This window comes from Brienomyrus brachyistius, chromosome 14 (assembly GCF_023856365.1).
Source record: "Brienomyrus brachyistius isolate T26 chromosome 14, BBRACH_0.4, whole genome shotgun sequence".
NCBI classification, from domain to species: domain Eukaryota; kingdom Metazoa; phylum Chordata; class Actinopteri; order Osteoglossiformes; family Mormyridae; genus Brienomyrus; species Brienomyrus brachyistius.
This window is the reverse complement of record NC_064546.1, coordinates 18,751,763-18,770,591: the sequence shown is the minus strand read 5'-3', so window position 1 is coordinate 18,770,591 and position 18,829 is coordinate 18,751,763. Positions and strand designations below refer to the sequence as shown.

General features: G+C 40.9%; 1 protein-coding gene and 1 long non-coding RNA gene across 4 annotated transcripts in view; both read right to left on the bottom strand.

Moving 5' to 3' along the window:
* The window catches only part of LOC125707577 (DNA (cytosine-5)-methyltransferase 3A), a 43,882-nt gene extending 41,189 nt beyond the window's left edge, over positions 1-2,693 (bottom strand). The window contains exons 1-3 of one of the 3 annotated variants that reach the window (XM_048974812.1): positions 2,516-2,693; positions 2,293-2,352; positions 170-339 (exon numbers count right to left, since the gene is read on the bottom strand). In XM_048974812.1, the coding sequence (XP_048830769.1) occupies positions 170-253 (84 nt within the window). In that variant the 5' untranslated portion in view covers positions 254-339; positions 2,293-2,352; positions 2,516-2,693. The remainder of the gene's footprint in view (positions 1-169; positions 340-2,292; positions 2,353-2,515) is intronic. The other 2 variants (XM_048974813.1, XM_048974811.1) reach the window with 2 other exon arrangements.
* A 6,920-nt stretch (positions 2,694-9,613) lies between these two features.
* LOC125708173 (uncharacterized) lies at positions 9,614-16,521 on the bottom strand. The gene is made up of 3 exons (XR_007382434.1): positions 16,424-16,521; positions 14,725-14,799; positions 9,614-11,341 (listed from the first exon to the last, which is right to left on the bottom strand). It is a non-coding gene; the product is annotated as an uncharacterized LOC125708173 (long non-coding RNA).
* Between the last annotated feature and the right edge of the window lie 2,308 nt (positions 16,522-18,829).

Below are 18,829 nucleotides of genomic sequence, written 5' to 3'. Positions count from 1 at the left end.
AAAAACGAAACAAAAAAAAAGCGTAAATCATAATAATCTACTGATTTCTAGCGGAATGACTCGTTTTCAATCAGGACAAATTCCCTCTACATAGATCAAGTTCAAATAACTGATTTGAATTGCATGAGCACATTCTATGCTTTCTGTTCCACATGGAGGCCTTCCTTACCATCCTTTTTCCGGAAGCATCGCTGTTTGCCTCTGAACTCCTTAAGGATGTGTTGGTTACAGGAGCGGTGACGTTGGATGGCATCACCAAAACAGCGTGGCCGACGACGTGTGTTACAAACAAGAATAAAATAAAAGAAAAATGGTTCCTCTCTCACTTCTTTCTTTTCCCTGTAAACGAGAACAAAAAAAAGTCATTGCCTAAATGATACGATATTTGGCATGAAACCCGTAATCCGGAGTATGATCGGTTTTGAATGATTTCCAAGTTTAAAGCTATAAAATGTAATAATTTAAAAACTTTACGGTGCATTATGCGATGGTTTTACAGAACAGATCTTTTCAAATAAATAAACTGATAAGCATGTATGCTGGATTATTATTTCAGGGTGTATTTCAGGGGAACGTACCAAGGTACATTTAGTATGAAATACTAAATATTAATTGATTTAGAAGAAAATGACTTCTCCTTCTCAAGCATTATATATAAAAAGCATGAGACGACTGCAAATCCCAAAGCTGACGGCAGATTCAGACCCCTAGCCCCCCCCCCCCCCCCCAACCCCCCCTCCACACCTCCCACCTGCCCGCCAAACCACCCAACTTTCAAAAACGGGCTCTGTGGTACAATTTAGCTACAACTTCTGACTGAAACACTTCGGGTCACCAATTAACTGAAGTCCATACAACAAACACTATGCAGGACTATTTTAAGTGACAACTGACTCCACCATAACAGTTTTTCTTTGTAACAAAACATATTTATTAAAAGCCCTTAAATGTAGCTCATACATTCATATGCTCATGTGTTAATGTCAGCAACAGAAGAGGAGAAAAGGATAACAGGTGAATCATTTGACATCCACAATCAGCTGTGGTCATGATTAGTGCATTATGGGTGCAATGAAATTCTAATTTTATTTGTGCTACATGCAAATGGGAGTTAGCACAAGGCATTTTTAAGAGATATTATGTATGTGGCCTACAAGAATACTGTAAACATTAACAACAATTAGTAATTCATTTAACGCACGTTCAATTTCAATTCCTCGCTTCAGTGAGATGAGTATATGCTCATTCTAGAATTATTACACATATAGGTAAATACTCAAAAGTTAAACATCTAGCCAAATAGGTAATACATACGTGATGTAAAACAATAAATATTACAAAAAATGGGTGGTGTATTTCTGTATGTGTATAGAGATATAAAACGATCTCCAAACAAAGGACACATTATTATTACTGACTTTTGTTTGCAAAGTGCGTTCATTTTCAATTACTGCTTTCATCCAGACTATGGGCTGTAGTATATATATGCTATATGATATTACCAAAAATGGGTGGCTTATTTGTCTTTATTATATACTGTATATATGAAGCGTCTACGTCAAATACACAAAAGTCGGCAACAATTAACAATTAGTGTGCGTGCATTAATTATGATATATAACGTGCATTAATTTTCAATTCTCATCACTTCGCTCAAAATAAGGGCTGTAATACATTTATAAGCCTATGCTAAATTATATTACAAGAAATGGGTAGTGTACTTATGTGAGGAGCATAAGTGGTATATACTCTTCTACTTATATATCTTATATGCCTATGTATTAAATATGTATTATATATAATGCAAATACAAATGTATATCTTTGCGTGTCAAATATTCATTATTTTTGCTAAAGCGTTTAAATATGCTATATATTCCATCGACGATCGATTATTTACTGTGGGCAAGTAATACGGTGAAGATCTATCCGGCCTTATATAGGTGTGAAATGTATTATGAGTTTATATACCAAAAGGTATAAACTATCTTTAATAACATCCGGCATAAAATCCCAATTCTGACACATGATTCATTAATCTTTGTTATACTGCTAGGTACCAAGGTCAGGTTAATCGATTGCAAATTCACCGAAATATAGTTACATTTTGGTTACATTAGGTTTCTGAAGGCAAGGCTTATAAGGTCACATCTGCAGGATTAACAATCCAAATCGTTACAATGTCTTTGGCTACATATAAGCGCTCGGTTTCAGATTCAATGTGGCAGACGGCTCAATAATTAAATAGTTCTCCTCGCAGCGATGTTGACCGCGACATGTACTCAGTACAAACCTGGTCGCTACAAAACGGTCATCAAGTTCAAGTGCAGATCGCAATGCCTGAACCACACATCTGCAAAAGGAAAAAAAAAAAAGGCTGCTGCTTTCTCGACTAGTAAATACCTTCCGGTTTTTTTTTGGGGGGGGGAGTTACGTTTCAGAAGGATATCATAGCCGAGTGATTTTTTTTAATAACAGGTCAATATTTGTAATTAGTTGATCACAGTGGTAATTACCCGTTTTGCCAGTTCCAGGCCTAACCCTTTTCGCTTGCTCAAGCTCCCGGATCGTCCCTCTGTTTCTTTCCCTGATCTCCTCCCTAGCCGGCGAGAACTCCAGCTGCTCCGATCACACTGCAGAGGCCGGTCTACAACGATGGTTTCCACCAGGTCCTAAATGTAGTAAGATTTTTGGACTGGCGTGTCCCCCCACCCGCCGCCCCCAACCAAATGAGCGTCGTTTGCCTTCACTCGCAAACTTATCGCAAGTCACAATCGTCAGTGGATGATGTGAAAGAGGAAGTAGAGAAACAATCCTTATTTTACAGCGCTGCAACTTAATATATACCACCGATTCATCCACGCAGCAAACACAGCAAGTCACGAAAATGATGGTTACCTTGGAGAGTAACCATAGTTTTACGTGTAATTTAGCATGTAATTTAGGATTAATTGTATATGCATTAAGTCCAGCTGTAATATTGCCTGCACTTCTAAGGTACCCAGAATCTTTTTGTTCATTTTAGTATACAAAATAAAAGCCTTTAATGAAATCCATTATTAAGGGTGTAATTATTAAAGCATGCATATATCTATCTATCTATCTATCTATCTATCTATCTATCTATCTATCTATCTATATATATATATATATATATATATATATATATATATATATATATATATATATATATATATATATATGCATAGATATTTAAGATTTCGAGACATAAACTGGATGCAGAGGATAATTCAATTCTTAGATATTAGGATCTTACAGCTGTGGAGCTGCACCACATATAATCTTGCATTCAACATATATATTTTCAAACAACAGCAATAACAACAAAGCCGTAAAAATATTTTAATTTAAATTTATTCAATAAAAAAGCTATCCAATGAAAACAATACTAAACATCAAAGAGATATCTAATGGAGTCAGTATGAAAGTGATCGGTTTATACATGGGCTACATGAGTGTAATACCTGCTCGGGTTAAAGTCAGAATGCACTCGCATCTGCTACAGTATCAATAGCAGAAATCGGTTATTAAAAAGTGCCGTAATGATGCTCTAATACTAAAGCATTATAATACAGTATACTTTGTAATACTCTATTGTCATTCAAGCCAGCAGCATGAAATATGATATGGCTTAAGAAAATGCAGTAACAATACTCACTACAATACCGTAAAGAAATGTATTTTGAGAAATTATTCCACAAAATATTCCAGACTTCCCACATTAATAGAAATACTGTACATATAAGCAACTGCATTGTATAAGCCGGCCTTCAAGTGCTACTGCTCTGCTGCTCCACAAGTATTTACTGTACAGTATAATGTAAAGGTTTTTCTATTATATATATATATACACACACTGTATATCCAATTATTCTTCATAGCCTGTTATAATGCACAATTACTTTGTTAATTAAGTGACTAATTGGCTAATTCATTGCATTTAAGGAGTTGCTGTGAGTTTTGTCCAGTACTGTTTTACCTAGAGGTGTATCTCATGTGAGGGTGTCCCCTGTCACTTCTGTGAGGGTTTCCCCCGTCACTTATGTGAGGGTGTCCCCTGTTACTCATGTGAGGGTGTCCCCTATTACTCATGTGAGTATGTCCCCTGTCACTCATGTGAGGGTGTCCCCTGTCACTCATGTGAGGGTGTCCCCTGTCACTCATGTGAGTATGTCCCCTATTACTCATGTGAGTATGTCCCCTGTCACTCATGTGAGGGTGTCCCCTGTCACTCATGTGAGTATGTCCCCTATTACTCATGTGAGTATGTCCCCTGTCACTCATGTGAGGGTGTCCCCTGTCACTCATGTGAGGGTGTCCTCTATTACTCATGTGAGTATGTCCCCTGTCACTCATGTGAGGGTGTCCTCTATTACTCATGTGAGTATGTCCCCTGTCACTCAAGTGATGGTGTCCCCTATTACTCATGTGAGTATGTCCCCTGTCACTCATGTGAGGGTGTCCCCTATTACTCATGTGAGTATGTCCCCTGTCACTCAAGTGACAGTGTCCCCTGTACTTCTGGGGCTCCTCATGTCCCAATATTTCATAAGACATGGATCTTATCAAAGAGGCATCTACAGCCTCTACATCATCTTTAACGTCACACTTTTGATCTCCTTCAAACAATCCACAGATGAAAGTGTCCATCCAATTCAATTCCCCCTGAATCGTTCACAACTATTCTTCGTATTTAATAATCAAATTTACTTTAATGATGAAATTACAAAACAAGACTTCCATCCCAAATTCTCCAAAAACCATTTGGTTATAGGTTCTTGGGGAATGCAATGTTCATTTACCACTTTTATGTCAAAGAGCGCATTCTTATTACAACCCAAGTTAGGTAAACAGTAAATGAGAATTAATATGGGATCACATTTTAATTAGAATCAGTTGTATTAATACACTAAAATATAAAGAATCTTGCAGGTGGATTATTTAAAGCATTGATGCGTATGCATGTCTGTAGGTACATCAGTCAGGGTAGATTAAGAAGCATGAGCAGAGAGTGGTAGTGTAGCCAGTGGCAAATGGAATGTATCACTGACATCATGTTCGCAGAAAACCGCTTAACAGGCTGAAGAGAGATTGGGAGGGGCGCTACTGCCTGGAACAGAGAGTCATCTAGCCAAGGGTCTGCGCTAGTAAAACCAGGTTAGTTCCCTGAAAATAAAAATGTCAGAAAAATTCAAACCTACACTAATTATTATGACAATTGCATCAATGTCAACTAACTACAGTACTGTGAAAACTCTTAGGCAGTCATAAAAAATTATGTTTCAGTGATGTTGGTGTAGGATTATGATTTTCTCTCAGCCATTTCACAACATCTCCTAAAATTACCACAGTATTTGCAGCAACCGTGCAATTCACCAATGTGTTTTTCGAGTCGACCACTACCCCACCCTTTTTGGCTAATCAATACCGCATTGAGTTATTTAAAAAATCAAGTAAATTAATTATTTGAGCGCGGATGGAGAAATTGAGCAAATACACAATGTGGCTGAGGTGGCCCTAAGGAGAGGTTTAGGAACCAAAGTGCAGTTTATCTAGACATTTTTTTCGGAACAAACACACAATTACTACCAAGATATACAGCCATAAACATTTTCTTTGACTGCCTAAGACCTTTGCACAGGACTGTTTGTGACTACATACTGAGATTGTACTTAACTAGCACATAGATTTAATTTTAAATGCACCGTTTCCACATTCAGACCTTTTCTTTTTACGATCATCAGCACTTTTTGCAGCATTTTGTAAACAGTGCCATTTGCGCCCTACGACTGGGAGAGCTCCATCCGGCTAGTAATGGCCGACGTTGATGAGGCCTCCAGCCCTGCCCGTCACCAGAGCTGGGCGCTGCAGGGATGATACGGGACTGGACAGAGGGTGTGACAAAAGAATCGGGACAAAGATTTTATAGGTGCCTGGTCTAGTGGTGCATTTGGTGGGTTTGCCGCTTACAACATGAAAGCAGCAAAATGTTTTCAAAATAAAAGTCTTCCACTCTATTGCTCTCTATATATACATAAATGAGTGGGACAGTCTACAGTTTTGCCTTCAGATATTTATATTTGGGAAGGGGGGGGGTCATGTCATCCCATGTCCTTGTCCTTGTCTCCAATGAAAATTACATACAGGAAGTGCAATTGTTAGTGTGCAGGGGCAAAGCTGACTGATCTAAGGCACGAATGCAGTGGTTATTCTGGTGGAGATCCAGGAACAGTCCTCCTGAGGTGCGTGAAAACATGTGACCGAAAGCGTAGGTAGAACACAAACGCACACACATACATGCAGACGTGCACATGTGTTCGCAGCCTCTGGTACCTACTTACTCCATAAAATCCATTTTCAAAATACCATCGTGCTTCGCCAGAAGGTGTATCCCACAGTATCCCACAGTAAGTCTGTGGGCCTTTATTCCAGTTCCTCCCACAGTCCCGTGGTCTCATGTGACTGAGCTGAACATTTTCTCCCTCTGGTCTCTATGATATCCATGTGCCGGAAACCAAGTTTAGAGTTAGCACATATGTGTTCAGATTCCTCAGCGTTCAGGACCTGTGTTCAGGACCCTATACCGATCTCTTCTGGCATACACATTCTTTTCACGATAATGGAAAAACTTCTAACCTACTTCTCTTGAGCAAACGCGATTGCCCGCAGAGACTGCTGTGAGAATTTGTTGCCATTTCAGAGGTGGTGTTAAAGACTGAATGTATACTGAACTGAATGACTGAATGCATCATTATATAACAATACAAAGAGGATATCTGGGTTACCCATCCCCTTTATTAATTACTTAAGAAAGCTTTGCTGCTGCAACTCCTTAAATGCACATAAACAACTGAAGAGGCCGTTGTGGGTTCTGCACTTTTGGGACGGGTCGCATTTATCACAATCCCCAATGTCATCAAACACATCGTTTTCACGTCAGGGTTTTAGCTGCTGAAAGTCTTTCACATGCAGCAAGCGGCAACCAAAACACGCAAAGGTCCAGAAAGTGAATTTCAACATCTGGGCACTCAGTGACAAAAAAAAGAGAAAAAAAAATATCTAGAAGCCTTGGCAACACAATGAAAGGATACAATATAATGTCCTGCTTTGGGCTCCATAAAAAACAGTGACCATCTCTAAAACACCATGGTCATTCTTCTTAATTAAGAGCAGAAAAACTATCAAAACTGTCACTGAAACCGGATAACATTGAGGCTTGAAGTCCAGGGGCGTCTCGAGACCATCCCCTTTCTCAGAAATTAAAAAAGAATGAGGGTCTGGCACAATGGTTTATGGAACAGGCAAAACTGTTAGAATGTATAAATATAGGATAACTGACTGGGCCTCCTCTTTCCGCTAAAACCATCATTAACAAGTTATGTGGTGTCTTACCTGTAAAAGGTGAAACATACGGAGTTAACTGATCTCGATCATTATTCCATCTGTTACTCTAAATGAACAAGCAAGCTGGGAAACAGCAATGCCATTGACGTCTCGTATTTATATAACATTTTTAATGACTATTATTATCATTGCCGCAACTTAACCATCTTGCCCAAACTCACCTGTCTTCACTGTTGCACAGCGAGTGCTTCTCCTCGCAGCCACCTTCTGTATAACAGACTTGGGAAGCATTTCGGCAGACTTCAGTGTGGACAATGAAAAATAACATAGACAGTCAACACTCATTGTAGTCCAGGGACGATTTTGGGATTTAGCCCTTAGGGTCTAGAATCAACTACGGTATAGACCATAAACAAACAAAAACACACCTGCTTTAAACCCGCTAAATACCTGCTTAATCCTTGTTTAATAAATAGTCTGTAATGATGAAGCTTTCACTACAGTCACCCACCTGCTGGAATTGTGAGAATAATTTGATGCATCTGTCAGTGTCTGTTTAAGTTATGCAATGTTTAATATGTATTATTATACCTAATTATTGAATTACAAGGAATTCAATTCAGTTCTACAGTTCTACTCAATTCTATATGCGTAGCGCATTTTCATAACCTTACACTGTCTCAAAGTGCTTTACATCAGCCTACAGCGAGAGACAGGCGACGGGTCAAAAAAGGAAAACTACAGACGTTTTTAGGATGACTTCATAAAAGAATGAAAGACGTTTCTGGAACTTTCAGCTGCATGGGATTGTAGTTCTGCCCGAGATTTTACCCGAGATGATGTGGGATCTGTAATTGAACCGGGTGCAACTGAAATACTATCACCAAGCTTCTCCCTCACACCTGTATTACACTCGTAAGGATATCTCTGAGGCAGTGAAATCCCTTTTTGAAAACACGTGATTTCAGCCGGTGCGATAATCAGCTGAGAAGGAACCACGAGCCAAACATCACAAGCTAGTATTTCACGTTTACACGTCTCATTTCCCCTCGTATTAGGAAACGCGTTGCACATTTCAACGTGTATCACCTACTCCTCGCATAGACGAATTCACACAGTAGTTCTGGCTCACATGGCCTAACTCCACACTAGATGAGCTCCTGGAAGGTCTGCAGATGGGCAGACGTCTCTGGAAAACCACGAATTACTATGGACACCAGAGATGTAGCCCTGGGTATATGCAGGTATAATGTGCAGTCCCACCTCTAAAAAAATGGTTTTGCCGTATATACACCTAAAAATAGTCAGAAATGCGTATTAATCAGAGGAGGAGAGCGTCTATGCAATTATACGATATAATAGTATACCCACCTACCAAGACACCACTACAGCCCTGGTGGACACCCCTACCCCATTTCACGGCCAAAATGGCTGCAGGGGTGGATGTGAGTACTGACGTCAATGAGAATGAAGGTGAAAGGCAGATGGACACATACCTGAAGTGGAGCCTTCGTGTGAACCAGCCCTCATGCAAGATAATGTCTCCTACGATGTCATTCTCAGGGTGGACAGCGATTGGATGGACACGTGAGGGGTGTGGCTGACACCAAAGCTGGGACTGGAGCACAGAGGGGTTGCAGAAGGGAAGTCTGCACTGTACATTCCTGCTCTTAATCCAAAACAGAAATGGTGATACCATAGTGACATAGTGTCACGATCTTACAGTAAAATACAAATACTATTTATATATTTGTTTAGCATTTTATGCAAAGTGAGAAAAGGAGGACCATCCAGTCCCGGGAGAAACTAGGGTTAAGGGCCTTGTTCAAGGGCGGGTCTTGAACCAACAACCTTCTGATCACAAACTCTTAAGCAAATTATATCCAGCTGTAATGACATTTATGTTTTTGATTATAAAAGGACAAGAAATCTTGAAACTCGTATTTAATTGGTGTTTACAGCATTCATATTAATTTACTATAGTAATTATAACAGGATCTGACAAAGTAAAACATTGTAAAATCAGGCCAGTTATGTGGCAGGGTTTGTTTAAAGAATAATGTACGGTGAAGCGAGGACTAAGAGATTCATGTTAGGAACTGTAACCTCAGTAGGGAAGCTGACAATACAAGCAGTGACACTCCCCCCCCCCCCCCCCCCACCTCCTGAGTGGGCGCCGGGTGGGTGCCGTGGTAACAAGACAGCATGCTTACATTAAGCTAACTCCCGCCCCCCCGCCCTGTGTTTGCCAGTCATCCTGCTAGTCACCAGATGAAGAGGGCGAACGAAAGATCCAGAACGGCGCTGGAGACGAGGGGGTGAGCAGGCAGGTGAGAAGAAAGGATGGCAAGAGAGGATGCAGACTGACTGCCTCAGTATCTAAAACGGTTTCTGTCCAACAGGCAGCAAGAAACACACTGGATGTAGGCAGCAACTAAGTCAAATAAATCCATAAAAATACTTATATGGCTCATATGTGGCTTACAGGCTTAATGTCTCTTGAAAATCATACAATTAATCATATAACCCAAAGCTTCTTCGCCTATGTTATATAACGATTAATCCCACTTGCAGGGTCCCAGCGGTCTGGAGCATATCTACCTGTGGTTTATTACTATTAATTATTATTACTTAATACAACCAAATTAGAGCCTCAAAACCTCGGTTTACATGTCAGTAAACTGGACAAGGGCCATCAGTAAAATGCGTCTCCAGTTCAGCCACATCCTCTGACATCCATCTGAGTCCAGAGCTCATGGTGTTATTGATGTGCATCGATTATAACATGGTTACGGAGACCTGTCTGCTGCCCCCTGGTGCCACCCACCTACACTGAGAACACTGCACACAGTGGGGATGTGGGAGGGACCAGTGGTCTAAATAAATTAAAATAAAAATTCCCGTAATTGCAGTCGTAATCAGTAGCAACAATGTATAAATGTACTATTCAGGTAACATGATTTATAAATAAAGAGTCAGCTAATAAATAAATGTGAATGTAAATAGTCTTTTGAGGACTTTTGAGGGTATTAAAGCTTCCTGTGTCGTGTCGTGTCAGACCATGTGACTGGGGTGTCCTTCTGCCCTCCATCCAGCTACTGTCCTGCAGGGTCACCAGGAGCAGAGGGCTCTGTAGCGCCTTCTCCAGGACAGGCTGGGAATCTCCCGTGGGATCTCGCTGCTATGACACGCACACACGCAGACACGCGAGGTCATGTCGCATGTGCTGCATTGCTGCATATTTAACTGGCATGTCGCTACAACAGGACAGAAAATACCTGCAGTTAAGCAAGCTATTCTTAGGCAGTATACATCATTATACAATTAAAACAAAAATGTTTTTAGGCATAAGTTGGCAAAACTGATTCCTTTGGGAATTTACTCAATTGTTGCAACCAAACTGCTTGTAATTCCTTATTAATATACACGGATATTAAGAATTGCTATTAATATACAAGGTCACCTTCGACTATTTTTATTCTCCAGTTCTGCAATAAGTTGCCTCTGCTGCTTAGTGGTGTCAAAACTGCAGATTGAATCGACAGAAGGACACTGCTGTGGGGACAAATGTTCGTAACGGCCCAGTAATAACTGCCAATAGTACTTTTTTAATGTACAATGATCACAGATAGATTCTACAAAACAATCTGACCATATAAGACATGGTTTAGCTATTTCTATGTTGTCATGGTCACAATAAGGGCTTTAAACAGACTTGATTTAGTTTCACAGTTGACAAAAACAGGAATATTGTCGGTGAAAATGGCGGCGATGTATTGCATGGGAGGTCAGTGTCAGTACCCACACTGACTGCAGTACCAGGGAAGGCATGTTTGCAGTGTTATTGTTGGTGTCCATATGGCTCCACTCAGTGCGGCAGTACCACTCTCACTGTGCCCAACACGCACCACTTACTGCAGTGCTGCTGGCTCACTGGGTGATCAGCTGATGCTCCTCGTCCAATCAGCTCAGGCTGTCTGAGATGCGTGAAAACACAGGAAGCGACATGTGGTCAGCCAATAGATCTCACATGCTACATGAGCTCTAATAAGGAACACAAGCACAACCAACTTCACTACGTAGGTGGCATATAATTAAAAATGACTATTATTCTAAGGTGCCATCTGGTCAAACGTTCGTCAAGGATGTCCTGACTTCTCCTTGGCTCTTCAGGCCTCCAAATGGCACGTCAATCATCGCTACGATTGAATAGCAAATCATCCAGCACAGGGACGGATTATGGGTTGTGTGGGCCCCTGGGCAAAACGTTCGCGAGGCCCCCCCCACCACCACCACCACCAGCACCACCACCACAACCACCACAATTCAAGGGCCCTTGGCAGCCAAACGCCCTCCCTATAGGGTCAGGGGCCCTTGTAGGCAGAGGATCAAAGAATATAGGCCCTCTAAAATAGACAAACGAAAAAACATTGTTGATAAGCGTTGCTTTTTGGGCATTGTTTTGGGCTAGGGGCCCCACAGGCCCCCTGCACCCCAAGGGCCCCTGGGCAGCGGCCCCGCTGGCCCGGTCCGTAATCCGTCCCTGATCCAGCATACATATTGCTTTGCAACATCCTTCGGAAAGAACCCAAGCAATTCTGTGTTACACGAAATGTTCTTCATTCGTTATTATGTAGCTAAAATACCGTCTTTAAAAGGACTGGCAAACTGCAAAACGGAATAACTCCACTAATCATAAAGAGTGCTGTATCGGAGTATAAAAATCATCAGGTTCTGTATGAAATCGAGGAGGAAACTGAAGATAAGATGGGAAAATGAAATGTAGCGATGCAAAATGACATGATGGGAGCATTTCCGTTAATTTGCCCACTTTAAAATACACGTAATACACGTAAACATCGCATACATAAAAATAAAATGCATAAAAGTATATAAGAAAGGAGAAATGTGATTTCCGAGCCAAAGAAAAGTCTACAACAACGTTATTTGACGCCTTGCTGGAAGAAAAGCACGACAGAAAAGAAAGTACAACGCAAGCGAGCAAGAGGTTCTTACTGCCTCTCCATCGTCAGATTTCCGTAGCCTCCAGGCCGAAGGTAAAGTGCCGTCATTTATACAGATCAGGGAAATGAAAGATTGCTCATCGGCAACACAAGTCCGCCTGTATGAACACACTGAATGCGCTGTATAGCTACTGAAAAAACACCGGACTTAGAGACCTGTTTCACTGTCTGGTCCTCGGGGATCCGCAGACAGTCCAGGTTTTTGCTCCCGGTCTGACAGGGAACTGGGAGGGAGCAAAACTGCGCATGAAGGACAGTACGGTGACACCGGAGCTATTTGTGGGTTCAAATTGTCTCCCCCCCCCCCCCCAATATCTGTACAGTTTACTGCCTTCACTGTGCTTCTATGGCCTTTCTCCTACAATCATAGAAAAAAAGTCACTGATATAGATTGTGTGTTCTCCTGTGTTCTAGAATTCTCCATTCAGATTCATGTATGCGACAAGCAGTATCTCTGGGGAACAATTACTTACGCTTACATTTGCATGCATCCAATCGATAACAAAGACGAGGCTTGTTTCCTGACAAGTGCATTGATTATTTACACTCAACAGTGACAAGTTGTCATGGGGGTATCTTGGACACACAGCTTGGTCACGTTACTTTCGGAAGCCCACCAGGCATAAGAGGACGGTGCAGATACACAATCCAGTGTTTTGAAGCAGAATCTTTCTCCTGTCTGCTGCCGAAGCGTCTGTCTGAACCAGCATGTTTTCTGGGAATTTGTTAAAAACTCCTGAAGAGGTGGTCAAGGTTGTCAAAAGTTTGTGCGTTGCAGAAAAAAAATCATTTAAACTATGTAGGAAACAGGATATGGACGTCTATGAAACTGGGATGTAGAAGACAACACAACCAGACAAAGAGGACTGTAATTATTCTGGAGCCTTCAGTGTGTCTAATCTGAAGGGCTGTTTAAGGTATGAATTGCTCTCTATCTTATAACATTTTATACTGTTTAGTCACCAGCTTTACCATAAAACCCAAACTATACTTTCTGTCTATCATATCAGCTTGTTTTCCAGCGCTGACATTTTCTGATTTGGTGTCTACAGTTGTGACCAATAATATGATTCGGTTTCAGACCCTCCTTCGCCCCCTGCTGGACAGTATGGCAACTATGGTCGATTATGCGCTGGAGCGGCTGATGTGTGTCTTTCAGGAGGGCGATCAGGATTAATTCTTCAGCTAAAGGGAGCATCTGTGTCAGCGGGGAATTTCAAAGCCAGCTTTCTGAAGCACTGTGGACCCGAAAACGCACCGAATAAGAAATGTTCCAGCCCTGAACATTATGTTTGCAATGTGGTGCAGAAACCAGACATCACTGATGTCTTTTGAAGTGACTTAGTTTTATTCGAAAAATCTCAGAGGCTCTGGGCCATAACTAAGCCTTTTTATGATCATACTTCTGTGGGAAACACCCTGTATTATATTAAATAGAACATTGTTTTATATTCTGCTATTTACTTTTCTTATAAGCTACAGAATATTAGTTCCCACTGTTTCTTGATATTCTTGACACCATAATTACTTACATTCCCTGCAATATAAACCAGGTTGAATAGCTTTCTAATCACTGGCATTAATTACAATTACTATAAACATAAATTTTGGTAAATAAAAATTAATTTGATTTTCTATTTTCTCAATTTCAGTATATTAAACTGCAATACTGTACAGAATATTCCATCCATCCATCCATCCATCCATCCATCCATCCAGTGTTGCGCATTTCAGGACCAGAAGCTGCAAATCCAGACCAAGATTTGGTTTCTACTAACCAGTTGATTCTCTGTGACTGTGACTCTTTATGCACAGCTGGATGGTACAAACAAAATCTTGGTCTGGATTTGTAGTTTATGCACCTGAAAAGCCAAACACTCCATCCATCCATCCATCCATCCATCCATCCATCCATCCATCCATCCATCCATCAATATTCCAACCACTGGTCCAGTACAGCACTGCAAGCAGCCTGGAGCCCATCACAGGGCCCCAGACAGGTGACAGCCTAGGCAGGATATGCATGCCATGTTGAATAATCCGCAATATTTGACATTGCATGCACTGACTTAATGCTGCATTTCATGATGTGAGGCAGCTCCCCTGAAAACACTAAACACATAAACTAATTGCTGTCATTCTGAAGAGAGCACTGGTAGGGACCCTGTTCCTGACGCAGATATACAACGTGCAGTTCAAGGATCAAAGCAGTGTTGCGGTCAGAAGGAATAATGTCACTCAGCACTATGAAGACAATGCTGTGGCGGCAACATCCACGGGCTACATCACTCACAAACATCTCAGCACTACTGAGGACAAGCTCACATCAAGCTTACCTTTTTAAAGGAATGGCCATCCCAGAATACATCACCAGGGTATCCCTCATGTCAGCGTACAAGGACCACATCTGACTGAACAACAATAGAAAATGTATTTCAAGGTAAACTTCAGATCCCAAACCAGAATACAACCCATCAAATTTCATTTGAAATATAAAAATAATTACAATGGAGAGATAGAGACAGAGGAAGAGAGAGAGAGACAGAGAGACTTGACTTTTCACAAGCCTTTATTGTCAGAGACAGAGAGGGGGCGAGAGAGAGACAGGAAGACAGAGAAAGAGATAGAGACAGACAGAAAGACAAAGACAAGAAGAGAGATACAGAGAGAGCTTGTGCACGCGTGTGAGAGACAGAGAGACAGACAGACAGAGAAAGAAATACAGACAGAGAGAGAGAGACAGACAGACAGAGATAGAGACAGAGAGACAGACAGACAGAAAGACAAAGACAAAAAGAGAGACAGACACAGAGAGAGACAGAGGGAGAAAGACAGAGGGAGAGAGACAGAGGGAGAGAGAGACAGAGAGAGAGAGACAGCCAGACAGAGATAGAGACAGAGAGACAAACAGACAGAAAGACAAAGACAAAAAGAGAGAAAGAGACACAGAGAGAGACAGAGGGAGAGAGAGAGACAGAGAGAGACAGAGGGAGAGAGAGAGACAGAGGGAGAGAGAGACAGAGAGAGAGAGAGACAGGGAGAGAGAGAGAGACAGAGGGAGAGAGAGAGACAGAGGGAGAGAGAGAGGCAGAGGGAGAGAGCTTGCGCGCGTGTGAGAGAGAGATGTGCTCCGCTGTGTTATTACGGTACCACAGCCCTCATGTGCAGCATCCTAAATCCCATCCCCCACGGCCCCATCTTGAGCCTGCTAGTGTCCTCTCCCCCCACATGAGCCCCCTCATGTGAAGCTGCAGCTTTCGATCTCTCTAAGAACCAGATTCAAACTGCTGCCCAAGCAACACAACAATCGATATCCACGAAAGCATTAATAATTCAACTTTTTTCTTTCGAGAAAAGTGTCTGCATTCCGGTGCATCCCTACACAGTCTTTACTCGTGGCTGATCCATTTTCGTCACGGGGAGGTTGGCCGGGCTACCTGTCCGCCCCAGTAAAGCCACTAATCACATCTGTTATCTGTATTCCATCCATGCAGTGCTTATTACTCTCAGCAGGAACCTTCATATCTGGTCCCATTATTAACCATCATCTGGCCCAGAGAACAGACCTGTATTAGACTTGGTACCATGTAGAGGAAATAAGAGAAGTAAACCAGTAATTATATCCTCATTATGAAAAGACCACACAATATTTAATGTGAATGTAGAAACTCGGTAGATTACCATTCCTGAAAAAACATTCATATGTATATTAATATCTTATAGTATGCATAAAAGGTTTAGTATAGATTATTTTATGGAGTACATCGGTGTTGTTAAACATAGGTGTGTAACGGTGTTTATTTTGCCACTAAGTAAATAATGTTTAATTTGCATGTGAGAAAGTCGCGCACACTTCCAGTTCACTCAAAAAGTGATAGAGACACATAGGCATTAGACACTCTCGCGTGCGAGCGCTGTCTCTTAGCATCATGTCATTTCTCAAAAGCAAGTAAATTACAGGCAGGATTCCTTAAGAACATCTAACGGGAGGCATGCACAGCGTTAATGCATGATAACGTAAAGGAGCTCACTCACCTTGTTTTTTGCAGAAAGCACTTGTTCAGCCATCTAAACGTACCACCCGCCCGAGCCACTGCGCTCGCGACCGAGCATCGGGGCGCGCTATATCCCAGCCGTCTCTACGGAAACGGGGCGTCACGTGACCGCGATATTATTTATTAAACATATATAATAATAACTGAGCAATATGCCACTTCTGTTAACGGTAACGATGTCGGCGTGGGAGGTTCATAAAGGCCGAATTACTCTCTTTCGCACAAATGTATTTTAATGTGCGCACAAAAGGTCACAGTATTATTATATGCAAAATTATTCCCCAAAATATACGTCAAATGAAGGGCATAAACACGGCCATCCTCAATGAGTAAATATAAGTATTTCCTTTCAAGTGTCTGTATTGCGTAACATAGGCCTACGTGCTCTTTCAATACGTTATTCAAATACTCCCAAAATATTTTCTTTGAGAGATACAAGCAACGTTTCAGTTAAAAGGGGAAAGTTTACACAAAACTTTGCATAGGCCTATCTAAGGTTCCAGTGCCTTTCGCCATTACTGTATGTGTTTCTATGTACTTACAATAGCTGAAAATTAGGTAGGTAGGTATCACAGTAGGTAGAATAAATGTTACTGCTAAATTCTAACATATAAACGTTCTAATTAAATTAGATTTGAAATCACGTTAATGTAACTGAGTTACGTTTTGTAATATGCTACACAAATTTTATAAAATAGCTGTTCTTCAATACCTCACTTCTACACAAGGATTATAAAAACTAAAATGTCTCATACAAGGACAGGTTGCTTAAAGGAATTGAAAAAATAATGCCAAACCATCTAAGCCAGGAATATAACCATTATTACTGTCTATATCGCATATTTCAATAAAGTGAAACTTCTTTATAGAGATCAAACAACTGAAAATGAATCTCTTTAAACTGTGGTCAGGGTCAAAGCCAAAGTCCATCAATGAGTCAGTTCTCCACACTGGCCTGCGTAGGGCAGCAGATCCAAGTCTGTCCCCATGATGTTACAGGGTCACATTCGCAATGTCAGCCTTCCATGGGACTGAACCAGGACTCCGGCTCAGATGGTGCCCAATTTAAGATTTAAAGACTGAGACCGATTCGGCGTCCCGAACATGTACTGTATAGGTTGGTAAACCTTTCCTCAGTATATATATATATATATATATATATATATATATATACAGTATAGGAGCCGTATCTATTCCATAAACAGGGGACTGTACAGGGCAAATTATTAAACAGAAAACCAGACTTTCACTTACTAAACACTACACCGAATGAATAATTCTCTGTCTCCTTATTCTGTAATTCAAACAACGTTGTAAGGTGCAGGGCCAAGGAGTCACATGATTTGGTGAAAAAACTGATCGGCTGGCTGCAGTGTATGTCTACGGGGGGGATTTCAGGTTACACAAACTATGCCTATTTAAAGACACGCAAGCAAAGTGCAAAAAAACGTAGAATTATAAAAAGTCTACAGCTACTAAAACATTAAGTAGGAATGGTTACCAGATGTTTAAACTTAGTTAGATAAAATAGCCTTGCCTTTAAAATCCAGTAAAGAATATTTAATTTTAGGTAATTTAATGCATGTGATATAGCTACAATACTGTAGCCTAGTAGATAGCCGGCTAAAACACAGCTTCACGTTTCGTGTAACATAATTCGGTATTAAACAACTAATAGAATAATATAAAACTACAAGAGTACTTTTTGAAACTCGAGTCTGTATGCTGAAATGGAGAGGTGTCACCCAAAACGGGACAACACCATGGAGTAAACGACATTGCCTAGGTGCCACAGAGACGTATTTTAGGTGTTTTTTATGCATAAAAAGCTTGTACGATTAATTATTGATAAACATTCTTTACTGTATACAGACTAGCATAAAAGATATATCAAAGATAGAATTTATTATCAACCATTGTAATATTCATTGGGGGGAAGCATTTCTATCCCTATTCTGTCATCATCAGTCAGCAGTACTGCTCCATTTAAAGGTAGATTTATGGGGGTGGTGGTGGAATTTGTGATCGGTATCTCAGCTGAAGATTAGCTGAAATGTCTCTCGGGATCATTCTCTTGAAATCGTTGCGGTTACTAGTGATGTTGTTTGAAAGGAACTGTGTTCTGAAGAATTCTATAACATCGCATTTTTGTCGTATTGGAAACGGTCGATTCTTACAAGCTGTGTAAAATTTACAGATAGTAGAATAAATTTTCTTGCATAAAAGGTGGAAATTACCTATATAGTCTGTATCTTAAATGTGCCTCTACAGACACTATATAAGAAGCTGGCGTTTACAGAACAAAAAAACGAGCACTGCTTCCCGGTGAAAATGGCAAAGACAGTGTTTGGAGTGATAGGTGCTCGATCGAGTCCCCGGTATATTT